The 14,300-nt window shown below is 44.3% G+C and overlaps 1 protein-coding gene across 1 annotated transcript in view; it reads left to right on the top strand.

Annotated features, from left to right (window-relative positions):
• Positions 1–14,300, top strand: part of hk1 (hexokinase 1) — a 70,657-nt gene that overhangs the window by 47,119 nt on the left and 9,238 nt on the right. Inside the window, exons 10-15 of the mRNA XM_073027166.1 lie at positions 581–885; positions 6,062–6,210; positions 9,348–9,467; positions 10,482–10,577; positions 11,091–11,190; positions 12,739–12,922. Of these exons, the coding sequence (XP_072883267.1) occupies positions 581–885; positions 6,062–6,210; positions 9,348–9,467; positions 10,482–10,577; positions 11,091–11,190; positions 12,739–12,922 (954 nt within the window). The remainder of the gene's footprint in view (positions 1–580; positions 886–6,061; positions 6,211–9,347; positions 9,468–10,481; positions 10,578–11,090; positions 11,191–12,738; positions 12,923–14,300) is intronic.

Below are 14,300 nucleotides of genomic sequence, written 5' to 3'. Positions count from 1 at the left end.
CATTGAACTATTCTTGGCATCCTGCCGCAAAGCCGAACTGTTGACATCTTAGCTCCTGAAATATCCTCAGAAGTATTTACTGGGGCTTCCTAGGATAGGAATAGCTTGTCAGTCACAGTGGAAGTAATTACCTGAACACAAGGTGTTCAAAAATAGCTGGTTCCTCCCTCGCACTGTGCAAAACATATTCTTGTATCTAGTTAATAATCTAGAGTCTCTGATTGTACTCAACAAGATTCCAAGTGTCTTGACTGGAGTACTGTCTCTGTATGATAAATCCTCTCTCTGGTATGGTGTTCCATTTAGAACTATTGTGAAACAAATGAGCTTAGAAATGCTGGGAAGTAGCAGGACAGGCCTTAACTGATCAAACAAACCCCTGACGAGCTGGCACCATAACCGTGGTTTTGAACGATTATTTTCAACAGGTACCTGGTGTGGCTCAGCCCAGGAGCCGAACCTGGACCCTGCACTGTGTAAACTTACCAGGGCAGCTCCACGCACCTTCCGTTTGTTATGAGGGTAATCTTCCACTCCTCTGCCGTGCAGAAGAATTCCTACGGTCTGATGTCTCTTGCAGGTTTGCCAGGCGCCTCCAGAAGACGGTGAGACGGCTGGTTCCTGACTGTGATGTCCGATTCCTGCTTTCGGAGAGCGGCAGTGGGAAAGGGGCTGCCATGGTGACCGCGGTGGCGGAGAGGCTCGTGTCGCAGCGCAAGGAAATGGACAAGACGTTGGCGAGCTTTACGCTGACGCAAGAGCAGCTGTTTGAGGTGAAGAAGAGAATGAGGAAGGAGATGGAGTTGGGCTTACAGAAGAAAACTCATGACAGCGCCACTGTGAAAATGTTACCATCCTTCGTTCGTAGCACCCCAGATGGGACAGGTACTGAGTTACACGTTAAACTCCCGGGGCTCTCTGAGCAACGCATCTCCCGTTGAACTGCTAGCTAAGTACAAGTGTGAAGCTAATGGCAAGTTTCAGCAGCTGCTCTAAAGAGCTGAGGAAGAGTGTTCTCACTCTCTGTGTCTGTTTATGGCTGAGTGGGATGAGGAGAGAAATCGCCATGAAACAGTAAAGTTGAATGAGTTGGTCAAGTCATAGACACCTATTGACCTTTGAAACTCCAGTAACACCTTGGTGATGTTCCTGAGGCTGCTCAGATTTGTTGCCCATGTTCCTGGAGACTTTAAAAGTGAGAACACTAGCACAGGAAAGATACAGGAAACACTATAGGAAAGATGTCAACAAAACAGAGAGTGTACAGAGGAGATTTACTAGAATGTTACCAGGGTTTCAGTACCTAAGTTACAGAGAAAGGTTGGACAAGTTAGGTCTTTATTCTTTGGAGTGCAGAAGGTTGAGGGGGGACTTGATAGAGGTATTTAAAATTACGAGGGGGATAGATAGAGTTGACGTGGATAGGCTTTTTCCATTGAGAGTAGGGGAGATTCAAACAAGAGGACGTGAGTTGAGAGTTAAGGGGCAAAAGTTTAGGGGTAACACGAGGGGGAGTTTCTTTACTCAGAGAGTGGTAGCTGTGTGGAACGAGGTTCCGGTAGAAGTGGTAGAGGCAGGTTCGATTTTATCACTTAAAAAGAAAATTGGATAGGTATATGGACAGGAAAGGAATGGAGGGTTATGGGTTGAGTGCGGGTCGGTGGGACTAGGTAAGAGTAAGGGTTCGGCACAGACTAGAAGGGCCGAGATGGCCTGTTTCCGTGCTGTAATTGTTATATGGTTATGTGGATATACAGTGATATAATTTCTCTGCTCCAGGGAGAAATGGAGATAGCAGTTCATGCAGCTTGATTTTGGGCACTCTGATGCAATTAAACTAACATGGGGGCATAATCTTCAGCTGAGTAGACGAAAGTATGGTGGGGGGTGGTGAGATTGGCAGGTGTGTAGAATCCCCTGCCAGGATGGTGGTAAAGGCAGATGTATTAGGGACATTTTAGAGACTCCTAGAAAGGCACCAACACAAGTTCATAGGGTCCATCACCCTCATTTTTATGCAGCTGCCTCTATTCGCTTTATAAAGGAAATGCCATTGTTAAAAATGATCAGAAAGTACAAGATGCAGACTCTCCTGATATCACCCACACACTTTGTCCCTTGCAGCAATTCATCCAAGTTGTGAGGCCTTAAGGCCGATATTTCTACAGCACTCAGACTCACAGTGAGCCTCCCCACAAACAATTATTCCCTTCAGCAGTATTAATGGCAGCAGTAATAAACAGCATAAATAAAAATGTGTGTATCCATCTAGCTGATGATTATCTTTGGGTCTCACTAAAACTCTTGGTACATGCTTGAAGCTGAGGTAGAAGTTTTCCACACGTAACGGTGCATGAAGTTTCACAACAACTCTATCCAAACTACACCGGCATTTCTGTACACCTTACACCTTACATACGAGTGCATACAGGGACTCGGGCACATCAGATGTGCAGATGACAGTATGTATCCCCAGCGGAAACTGGGTCACATTTTCTTTGCTTTAGAAACCTGGGCGTCTTTTTTTTTTTAACAATGCTCCATTCACAGTGACAACAGCATTGAGGTATCTGGTGTCTGGCATTGCGTAGGCAGGAATGCAAGCTGGGTGAGTTGTACTGACATTTCTTGACCTTATTATGGTGCCTCTTGTCTACTCAATTATATTCCCACTTACGGCTTTCTAACACCACCTGTCTTCGTGATATGCTCTGGGACATTTGGTCCCTTCATTCATTAGTGACGGAGCACTTTTGAAAATTGTGAATGTTTTGGCAATGTGCAGCATTTAAATTAATTCTGTGGGCATTTGCAGCTTGCCCGCAAGAACCAAACCAAGAAGCTGAAGAGTGTGGTAAAGCTGCTGGCTTGGCCCCAGAGACCCAGGTTCGGTCCTCCAGTCCTGTTGCTGACTTCGTACATTCTCTCTGTTGCTATGTGGGCTCAATAGGAAGAGGGGAAAAGAGGGGGTGTGCCCACATATCCCGTCTTTCAAAAGCCTCACAGGGAAGTTGCACTCCAACCGAGTAAAGCGTTGGTCGGTGTGGTTCTGCTCACCATCTTTCAGGAAGGATGTGATCGTGCCAGGGAGGATGCAGGCAAGATTCCCCAGAACAGGATGGTACCTGGGATGGAGTGTTTCCATTCTGAGGAGAAGCTGGAGTGGATAGATCTGTTTTCTCTGGAGCAGAGCAAGTCAAGAGGAAAGCTGATTGAGGATATAAAATGATGAGGCATATAGATAGGGCAGACTGTTGGAATTGTTTCCAATATCAAAGATTGATGAAGCTAGAGGATATAGATTATATAGATATAGAGGATATAGATTTAAGGTAAAGCATAAAATAGTTAAAGACGATTGGAGGGGGATGTTTTCCCACACACAGGGTGGTGTGTACCTGGGATACAGTGCTGGTGAGATTGGAGGAAGCAGAGTTGTTAACAAAATGTAAACTGTGTTGGATGAGCAATGGAATCACCTAAGCTTTGAAGACCATAAGACAGGAGCAGAATGAGTCCCCTTGGTCCATCGGGTCTGCTCCTCCATTCCACTGTGGCTAATTTATTATCCCCTTCCACCCTATTCTCCTGCTTTCTCTCCATAACCTTTGATGTCCTGATTAATCAGGAACCTGACAGCTTCCACCTTAAATATACTCAATTCATCTGGAGATGAATTCCATAGATTCACACCCTCTGGCTAAAGGACATTTTCCTTATCTCTGTTCTAAATGGACATCCCTCAATTCTGAGGCTGTGCCCTCTGGTCCTAGATTCCCCCACTATAGGAAACATCCTCTCCATATCCACTTTATCCAAACCTTTCAATATTTGATAAGTTTCTATAAGATCCTCCCTCATTCTTCTAAACTCCAGCAAATACATGCACAGAGCTCCTCGTATGTTAATCCTTTCATTCCTGGGATCATTCTCGTGAACTTCCCCTGGACCCTGGCCAATAGCAACACACCTTTCTTAGATAAGAGGCCCAAAACTGCTCGCAATACTCGTGTGGTCTGGCCAATGCCTTATAAAGCCTCAACATCACATCCTTGTTTTTGTATTCTAGTCCTCTCGAAGTTAATGCTAACATTGCATTTGCCGTCCTTACCACCCACTCAACCTACAAGTTAACTTATAGGGAATCTGCATGAGCGCTCCCAAGTCCCTCTCCGCCTCCGATTTTTGAATTTTCTCTGCATTTAGAAAATAGTCCACACCTTTATTCCTTGTGCCAAAGTGCATGATCATCTGCTTTCCTACATTATAGTCCACCTGTCACTTCTTTGCCCATACGTCCTTCTGCAGACACCCCACTTCCTCAACACTATCTGCCCCTCCACCTATCTTTGTATAGTCCGCAAACTTGGCAACAAAGCCATCAAGTCCTTCAGCGTACAATGTGAAAAGAAGCGGTCCCAACACTGACCTCTGTGGCACACCACTAGCCACCAGCAGCCAACCAGAAAAGGCCCTCTTTATTCCCATTTTCTGCCTCCTGCCAGCCAGCCAATGCCAATGGCTGCCCATTGGTGAGCATGGACCAGGTAGACCACGTGTCTTCTTTCTGTGCAGTATGACTTCTGCAGTGCAGAAAACCATGTGATGTGCAGTAAACCATCTTGTGCCAGGTGGTTCCTACGGATCTAGCTTGTACTTCCCAATGCAATATGGGATGTTGCTCTTTAAGTTTAGGGTCTAACCCTGGATCCCAACCTGGATGTAGCCATTGTTACAGTTCATTCAAGGAGGATGGCGGAAGGAATATTTTAAATAGCATTCTATGGAAAGAAAGGTATGCTTTGCTGAATCTCTAAGCCTAGACATTTAAAGGCGACTTGCACAGATAACTGAAAAGGAAAATCTAAAAGATGGCAAATGAGATTAAAGCTGTTAAGTCCAAATGATTTTTACCATCAGAGGGTTATTGATTTTCTCTGCTGTAAGTTCCAGTTTTTTCCCTTTAGCCTGGGAGTAATAGTCAAGCACAGAGAGTTTGCTTTAATGCAGCACATTATCAAACACTCAGAATTTTCAAAAGTGTTCCAGAGTTAAAGAATTCACAATGGATGAAGATGAAGAGGCCGGAAATTCTGCAGCCGTTTTCAAAGATGGGTGAACCCTGCAATTGGATGTCAATGAGTGGACAAGTTGGCATGTGGAGTATCATTGTGAAGTATTCTCTTTGAAAGAAATAGTTAGCAGTTATTGGAATGAGACTAAAAAATACTGCAGTGTAAAGGGATTTGTGTGCTTTAATGTGTGAAACACAAAAAGTTCATTAGGAAGGCTTTCAGAATGTTGGCCTTTTACTGTAATGGAGGCAATTCCAAGTTAACAAATTTCATGACACATGCCAGTGATACCTGATTTTGATTTCAAGGAAGTTTGGTAGATTGATTCCTTGGATGGAAGAGTTGACTTGTGGAGAGAGATTGAACAGGTTGGGCTTATGCTGATGGCATTTTAGAGGATTGAGCTGGAAGGTATACAGTTGGGAGGAGAATCGAGAGGGTGGAAGCTGAGCAGATATATTTTCCGGTGGGACCATCCATAAGCAGTGGCATCATTTCAGAATAAGGGACTGCCCCTTTCAGATGGGGGTGGGAAGGAGCCAAGAGCTATCCAGCTTGCTTTCTTACAGCCAGTATGAACAGTTAATCAAATACTATGACAGTATAGTATTTGTTTCAATGACAGTATAATTTGGAAGAGTACTTCTGGTACTTTGAAATAAATATTCACTGCTGATCTTTGGCATTCTCTACCAAAACACCGGTGAAGGTAGAACCACTGAATATATGGCAGGCAGAGATTGTCAGACATCTGAACAGCAATGACATTAAGGGGTAGGCGGGGAGGGAAATCGGGGAAGTGGTGTTGAGACCATGATTGACGTTACTGAATGGTGAAGCAGCCTTAAGGGGCTAATTGGCTGACCCCTGCTCCGGGTTCTTTCAGTCTTATGTTCTGGTGTGTTTTTTTTTCCAGATAAAAGTCGTATATCAACACTAATTAAGCATCAAAACATGATACATTTCTTCAAAAATTTTTTTAACAGAAAATGGGGATTTTGTGGCCCTTGATCTTGGAGGAACCAACTTCCGTGTTCTACTTGTAAAAATCCGTAGTGGCAAAAGGCGAACAGTTGAAATGCACAACAAGATCTATGCCATTCCTCTGGAGATCATGCAAGGAACAGGTGAAGAGGTGGGCAATTTTCTTGATAAAACTTATTTTTCATCCTGCTTAAGTGCACTAAGTGTGCTATATATTGTACCAATGCACAATTTGGCCTCCCCATCCCTCTTAAAAATTAGTGAAATTGTTCAACTGTGTGTAAGAATGAGTTTGGAATGGCTCCTGTCAGGAGTGTTTAAAAGCGGCAGCTTTTGCTTTGATACTGTACTGAGATACGTCTGATTTTAAAGTTACTCACCCCACGGCAACCAGTGCAGGCTGTGATAAGATGAGGGGGGAATATGTCAGTCTTTTGTGTGTGAGTTCACCCTCCCTCATGCTCTGCTCTGTTAGACTGTGTTTCACAAGTGTCACAGATCAAGGTATGCAGCTATTATGTAATGGATCCTGTAGATCCTATAAACTGCTTCTGCCTGCATTGGTGATGGAGTGACTGAACTGCAGGCGGGGTGCCTGTCAAGAAGGCTGAGTGGTTTTGAGCTTCCGGAGTATCGTTGAAACTGCACTCGCCGGTGCACTCTCCTGACTTGAGCCTTGGAGATGGTGCGAGGAACACAGCAATATTATTAAACCATGTGCTAATTATTTACCAGCAATCTTAAGACTCAAGACCTCCAAGAGTACCGCAATCTTGTCGTAGGGTTTGGAAAGCCTCCAGTGACCCGGAGAGTTGTGGGCTGGAGTTAGGGCCTTGTGCTTTGATTCTCGGTAGGGTCACCCATGCCAAACAGGTCAAAGGGTAGAAGCCAGACTAAGAGTGGTTCATCTCTCAGAGTTAACGACCCTAACTGGTCAAATAAAATTGTTAGTGAAATAGCAATGAAGAACTTCTATTGCTGCCCTAAACGCCAGCTATGTAACAAGCAGAAGTACGTAAAATGTCTGAGAAGAACCAGATCTGAAAGTCCACTTATTTGATATCCATATGCCCTTTGCCCTTTATCCAGTTATTTTTTTTTCAAATTCTCCATCAAATTTCTCACGCATAATAGTTCTCTGTTAGCTTACCGGGTGGACTGATTTATGGCTCAGTTCATGAATTTCAGGCAGTTGTCCTCGGCTGTATCAGCTGTGTTTATTTTTCTCTCCCTTTGTGAACGGTGCCTGTTGAACATCGCTGAACGGCCACCAACTCCTGTCTTCCAGTTGATGAGCCAAAAGGAAAAGGGCTTTTGACAGCTGCTAGTGACCTGTGAAAAGCTGTGAGCGAAGAGCAGTTCACCTCCATTAGGCTGATAACCGGCTGAGAGCACCTTCTGCCTGCTGTGAGCACCATATCAAAGTGTAAATACCAATCAGCGGAAGCTGTTCTCATTGAGCAATTCTTTATTTAGACTCTGCGTTGATATCCCATTAGCTGAAAAGTGATATTGCAGTATAAACAGGATCTGACCACTTAGTAACAGTCAGTCTGTGTTCCCTGTCTTTAGAATACGAGAGGCTCTTCCCCACTGTCGAGATAGTTGGGCTGCTCTTTGGTGCCGTGCGGCTGACCCTTGGGACAGAAGATTTTTTACATTATTCATTCAGGTTATCTGGGCTCCGTAGACTGAGCCTGCATTTCATTGTCCAAATCTGAATTACCCTTCAGAGGAGGTGGTGGTGAGCCACCTAATTGTACCACTGCAGTGTCTGAGTTCGGGGAGATGGGGCTCGTCAGCCTGGGAAGGTAGTCCATCTAAGAGAGGGAAAACTCTGATTTCAAACCTCCGGTGCCTTGCGGCCATACCCACTCTTGGGGAAGGCTCCGGGAGTAAACCCTGAGGACGAATCTGGAGCCGGAGTCCCTAAGGCAGTCCGACGTTGCCTTCAACCTCTCTCTGGCAACTCCTGCGACAACACTGGTGCCAAGTTGTATCGGCCCATGCCCTTCCCTTGGACAACATCGGTGGCGTGGAGAGGGGAGACTTGCTGCATGGGCAACTGCTGGTCTTCCATACAACCTTGCCCAGGCCTGCGCCCTGGAAACCATTCCAGGCGCAGATCCATGGTCTTGCGAGACTAACGAATGACACCACCACCACCACCAGTGTTTGAGGTGTGGCTGTACACAAAGTGTGGTCAGGCAATGTGTCCTAGGATTTTGACCATAGACAGTGAAGGAACGATGATGTGCTTTCCAAGTCAGAGCAAATTCCTAGGTGGTGTTCCCCGTGCTTTTGTTGTCCTTGTCCTTTCAGCTGTTAGAGGCCTTCTGTTTGAAAGGTGCTGTGCTAGGAGTCTTAGGGAGTTGTTGTCATGTTCTGTAGATGGTACAAAGTACGTTGGAGGAGGGGTGAACATCGCTGAGCGTTGGTGGCGAAGCGAGCGTCGCCACGCGGTGGCGGCGGAGTGAATGAACTATGGATGGAGTGCCTATCAAGAGGGTTGCTATGTCCTGAGTGGTTTTGAGTTTCTTCAGAGTTGTTGAATTTGCACTTGCCTGGGCAAGAGGAGGGCGTTCTTTCACTCTCCTGACTTGAGCCTTGCAGATGGTACGCAGGCTTTGGGGAGTTAGGAGGTGAGTTTCCCACCAAGGGTTTCCTAGCCTCTCATTGTCTTATAGCTTCATTGTGTGCATGCCTATTCCAGTTTCTGGTCATAGTTAACCCTCTGGATGTTGATAGTTGGGTGTTGTAATGCTGGTGTATGTCTGAAAAGCCTCTTCAGGTGTTAACGTTTGCACTCGGGTAATCTGTGTTCCGGCAACGTGCTCAAGGTTTGCACATTCAGTGGAAACCCAAGGAACTGGTGCATTCTGCTGAAGTAATAATAAAAAAAAATTGTTTTGTTTAATCTTACCAGAAAAAAATCCTCAACAAAGCAGTTAGGGAAAAGAAGAGAAAGCCTGCAGATGCTGGAAATCCAAGCTGCATACAAAAATTGCTGGAGAAACTCAGCAGGCCAGGCAGCATCAATGGAGAAGAGTAGTGTCGACATTTCAGGCCGAAGCCCTTCAGCAGGACTGGAGGGGAAAAAAATGAGGATTCTTGCTGAAGGGTCTCAGCCTGAAACGTCGACTGCACTCTTTTCTGTAGATGCTGCCTGGCTGCTGAGTTCCTCCAGCATTTTGTGTGTGTTGCCGGGAAAGGAAGACTTACTGTCAGGTGAAATCACGTTGGTAATTTATCAATAATAACCAGACGATTCTTTCTTTCAATTTTCAGCTGTTTGACCATATTGTTCACTGCATCTCCGACTTCCTGGACTACATGGGCATGAAGGGAGCACGGCTTCCTCTTGGCTTCACGTTTTCTTTCCCCTGTGAACAGAAGAGTTTAGATGAGGCAAGTGCATTTATTTAAAAATTTGAAGAAAAATATTGCTCTAATGTGGATTTAATTACTCCTAGCCTTGAAATTGGATTGTATAGCATTGTTAATTTCATCATAACTGAATTGAAAATGTAATAATGCAGAATAATGTAAGATGCAATAATGGCTGTTTGCCAGGTGGAAATTTAACTAAGCAATTGAGTTGGGAGTCTTGCCTGCACATGTGGTGTAATTTCCTTGCCTTAGGCCCATGTAACATTCCTTATGAAATGAAGACTGAGTTGTCCCAAGACTCTGTCACTGACACTGTTCTGAGCCTGTGTGGTCATTGTGATGTAGTGCAGTATTGGGACCACACCAGCGTAAATCCTGTACGTGGTGTTTGATCCTTCAAGCATTCCGGGTGCAATGGTGCAGGCCGACTCCCAAGCACGCTTCTCAATCCACCCACCAGCCCGCTGCACTCCTGAGCGTGTTGACGGAGGTCTTGATGTACAGCCTCCATTATTCTGCCCACTCCTCTGATGCTGGACCCAACCCGTGCCACTTTCCACCTCCTCGGTAGCCCTCCACCAGCAGCTTATTTTATTGCCACTATTTTCACCAGCTGCTTAGCCAGTTGCCACCCCAAACCCGGATTCAAGCGGTGGCCTCTCTCTCCCACAGCTTTCTGCACGTTGCCTTCACCTTGGATGCACGTTTCTATAGACTTAGATGTTCCAGGGCTGAGGCCTTTTGCCACTGATAAGAAAGTGCCTAAAGAAGTCACGGCACTAATTGCTATGAACATCTCCACGTACTTAGCTTGTAGTGAATGACGTTCCCTGTCCTTAAACTTACTCTGACCCATTTTGTTCTGTCCAACTACAGAGCCCATCCTAACCACCCTTTCAAACTGCCCTACTTTCTTCACCCAGTGCCCTTCCCAGCAGCAATGCCCTGACACTACACAGTAGTTTTTTTTTCCCCCATTCTACGGTGATTTTTCGCATTTGGTTGTTAAATGGTAGTTTTGTCTTTTCTCAGGGTATTCTTCTTAAATGGACGAAAGGTTTTAAGGCAACAGATTGTGAGGGAGAGGATGTAGTTACGATGCTCAGGGATGCCATTAAACGAAGAGATGTAAGTTGACAAATTCCCATCGATGCGCCTTCATTTGTTTAAGTTACCATTTCCTTGTAAATGAACATGCTATTGTAGGAGATTGGGAGGAGGCGTAAATCATTGATATAATTATTATGTGTATGTATAATTCGATCAAATACACAGTGCAATAATGGGCTATTCAGTAATACATCTGCTTCAGCTCTGACTCTCAACCTGTCTTTCCTCGTCCAACAACGTGGACTTCTGTACTTCCTCCTCCTCATGGTTTACTTGGTTTGACACAGTTATGAAATTTAGCTCAAAATCTGAAAAAAATTGATTGTAAATTATTATAATGATTTAAAATATTTGGAGCAAATCTTAGGCTTTCTAGATTGAATTCTACCAGAAGAAAAATGCTGAAAAAAATCATTTTTGATTTTTACTTCATCTGTCTTTGAAGTAATGGATAGTTCGCTGCTGGGCAGCCTTCCTTGGTCTCAAAGTGATTACAATTCTTCCTGATTATTCTATAATTTCTTCATCTAGGAGTTTGAGCTGGATATTGTAGCAATTGTGAATGACACGGTTGGCACGATGATGACATGTGCATATGAAGATCTACAGTGTGAAGTTGGAATGATTGTTGGTGAGTTAGTATTGACACCCACTGCATTCATCTCATTTAGTTGTCAGTAAATGAAGTAGAAGACAAACTGAAAATGCTGGAGTTAATAGTTCCAGGATAGTGACTTTTCTGATGGAAAATTTCTGTTGAAGGAACTTCAATCTGAAACATTATCTCCATTTCTCTCTCCAGTGATGTTGCTTGGCCTACTAAGCATTCCTAGTTTATATTTCAGATACCCAGCATTTGTACTTCTTTGGCTTTTGATTGCAAAGGAATCGGCCTAAAACCATGGATTAAATGCTGGAATATATTAAAGCTGGATTTTTTCATGATGACAGAGAGACAGGCTGATTGTGTGTTGTGTTTGTATACAGCCATTAGTAGACGTGAATTTTAGAGGCTCTAATTAGGGAAATGGGGTAGCAGTCAGGTGGTTCTGGGCAAGTAAATAAAATCAATTAGCCCACAACCATGTTATCAATGTCTCGTTAACAAACCTGGTGAATCAGTATGGATCTGTTCCCTTTCACAGCCCAGCACAGCACAGCTTGGGTCTGACTCAGCAGCATTGTCAGTGTAAACTAGCAGAGCAGGCAGATACCCTGTAGTAAATGGAGTGAAGCTGTCCAAATTCGTTCACATTGGCTTTTGATTTTAAAATGTATAGATTCATGATTTGCCCTGAAGCAAAATACTAGATTTACTGTTTATTAAAATGAATTTCCAAATAAAAAGGATTGGTCAGGGCATAAGAACATTAGTCCTTTTATTGAATTCCTGTACTTTGGGGAAACCTGTAAATATCTGTGCTCATCCTGTCGTTTTCGGCGAGAGAAGTGGGGGTGAAGTTTTTTTTCCTCCCTGCACTGCCCAGCAAACTGTGAGGTGTGGCAGCGATCAGCAGTAACCTGGAGTCAGTCCTGAGCTGAGGAAATGGAGAGTGACGGTGACTCTGGTCCCATGGCCTCGCTTTATCTGAGGTTGCAGGAGGTCACGGGTAGAACTCAGGGCAAAAGCTGCAGAATGAGCTTTGCTTCAGAGTTGGTTTCAGATTTTTTTTAAAACGGATTATAAAAATATGCTCCAATCTCAGTGCGTAAAACCTGAGGTAGAAAACTCTCCCTGCAGACTATATATGTTGTTTTGATGCTTATATTAATTGGAAGGTTTACTATAGAAAAATTGTACTCGGGCTAACAAAAGTCCTACTTAAAAAGTAAGGAAACTGATTTCCCAAGAGGGCCGGAAGTGTGTGCTAAATATCCCTGCTTTGGGTTTGCCCGATATTCACTTGTACTTCTTTCTCATTTTTTATTTGTTATAGTGTTCAGCAATTCCAAACTCACTCTCCGTTACAAAGTAATTAACCTTTTTTCTTGTGTATGTGCCAGGAGTCCATTCATCTGGCAGGAGAAAAGCTTCATTTTTACTCTACATGTAAACTGGCGATTTTATTATTGATTATTTGTATTTGCTGAATTCTTTGTCTCCATTTTCTCATCTTTGTGTGAGATGAACCTTTTGCTGCTGCAATCCTCTTCAGCAAATGTCACTGTTCCTCTTCAGGGACCGGCAGCAACACCTGCTACATGGAAGAGGCGAAGAACGTTGAGACCGTGGAGGGAGATGAGGGGCTCATGTGCGTGAACATGGAGTGGGGAGCTTTCGGTGACAACGGGTGCCTTGATGATATCAGGACGGAGTACGATAAAGCAGTGGACGATCTGTCATTGAACCAAGGGAAACAAAAGTGGGTTGATACAATGCAACTTTTATCTCCTAGTCTATAATCATGATGGGTGAATTGAGGTACCCCAAAGCTGAACAGTATCAACTGGGCAGCCAGAAAATAGAACATAGAACAGTACAGTACAGATCCTGCAGCCCATGATGTTGTGTTGAACTTTTAAGCTAGTTTAAAGTTTAATTTCCCTCCTGCGTAGCCTTCCGTGTTCCTATCTGAGAGTTTCTTAAATGTCCCTAATGGATCTCCCAGCAGGACCTTCACACACCTGTGTAAAGAATTCATCGCTGACATCCCCTGATACCTTTCTCCAATCTCCTAAAAAATTTTGCCCCCCTTGTATTAGCCATTTCCACCCTGGGGAAAAAGTCTCTGGTTATCCACTTGATTTATGCCTCTTATCATCCTGTACACCTCTATCAAGTTGCCTCTCATTCTCCATCGCCCCAGAGAGAAAAGCGTTAGCTTTTTTCTGGTATCTGAGCTTTTGGAAATACTGCACAATTTGAGGTCAGCAACAGCAGAGCACTGTCGGTTCCCAGGTATGTTTTAACCTCCTAGTGTGAAGGAGGTCCACGGTGCCATCAGCAGCCTGTAAAGCAACAAAGCTGCTGGTCCTGATGGGATCCCAGCAGAGATCTTTAAGAACGGTGGACCAGCACTCCTGCACCACATTCATGCCGTGCTCCTGAAGGTCTGAGAAAGGGAACAACTGTTCTCAGAGCTCAGGGATACTCTAAAAGTGGCTACATTCGAGAAGGAAGACAAAGCAATTGGCAATTACAGGGGCATCTCCCTGCTGTCAACACCAGGCAAAGCGCTTGCACCTATCCTTCTCAACTGACTCCTTCCACTATCTGAAGAAGTACTTCCTGAATCACAGGTTTCAGCAAATGTCACTGTTCCTCTTCAGGGACCGGCAGCAACACCTGCTACATGGAAGAGGCGAAGAACGTTGAGACCGTGGAGGGAGATGAGGGGCTCATGTGCGTGAACATGGAGTGGGGAGCTCATCTGGAGGTAGAGCAGATGTGATTTTCACAGCACGCCAATTACAGGAAAAATTGCCATGACCTAAGGCAGCCCTTCTACTTGGCTTTAATCGATTTGGCCAAAACATTTTATATCGTGGACTGCCAAGCTCTCTGGAGTATGATATCAAATCAGATTAAATTTATCATTCAAACCATTCATGGATGTAGAGGAACAAACCAGCATTCCTCTGGGGCTAAAGTGCAAAACATTTAAAACAGCAAGCTAACATTCAAAAATAACGACCAATGTAATTCAAAATAGTGAGCAGAGAAGCATATTCATTTGGAAAATAAAAATGTAGATAGTCCTGGACACTGGGTGATAGTGTCCAGCAATTGATGATACGGTC

The sequence above is a fragment of the Hemitrygon akajei genome, chromosome 23 (assembly GCF_048418815.1).
Source record: "Hemitrygon akajei chromosome 23, sHemAka1.3, whole genome shotgun sequence".
NCBI classification, from domain to species: domain Eukaryota; kingdom Metazoa; phylum Chordata; class Chondrichthyes; order Myliobatiformes; family Dasyatidae; genus Hemitrygon; species Hemitrygon akajei.
The sequence above is the reverse complement of the archived record's forward strand: the minus strand, read 5'-3'. Positions and strand labels throughout refer to the sequence as shown.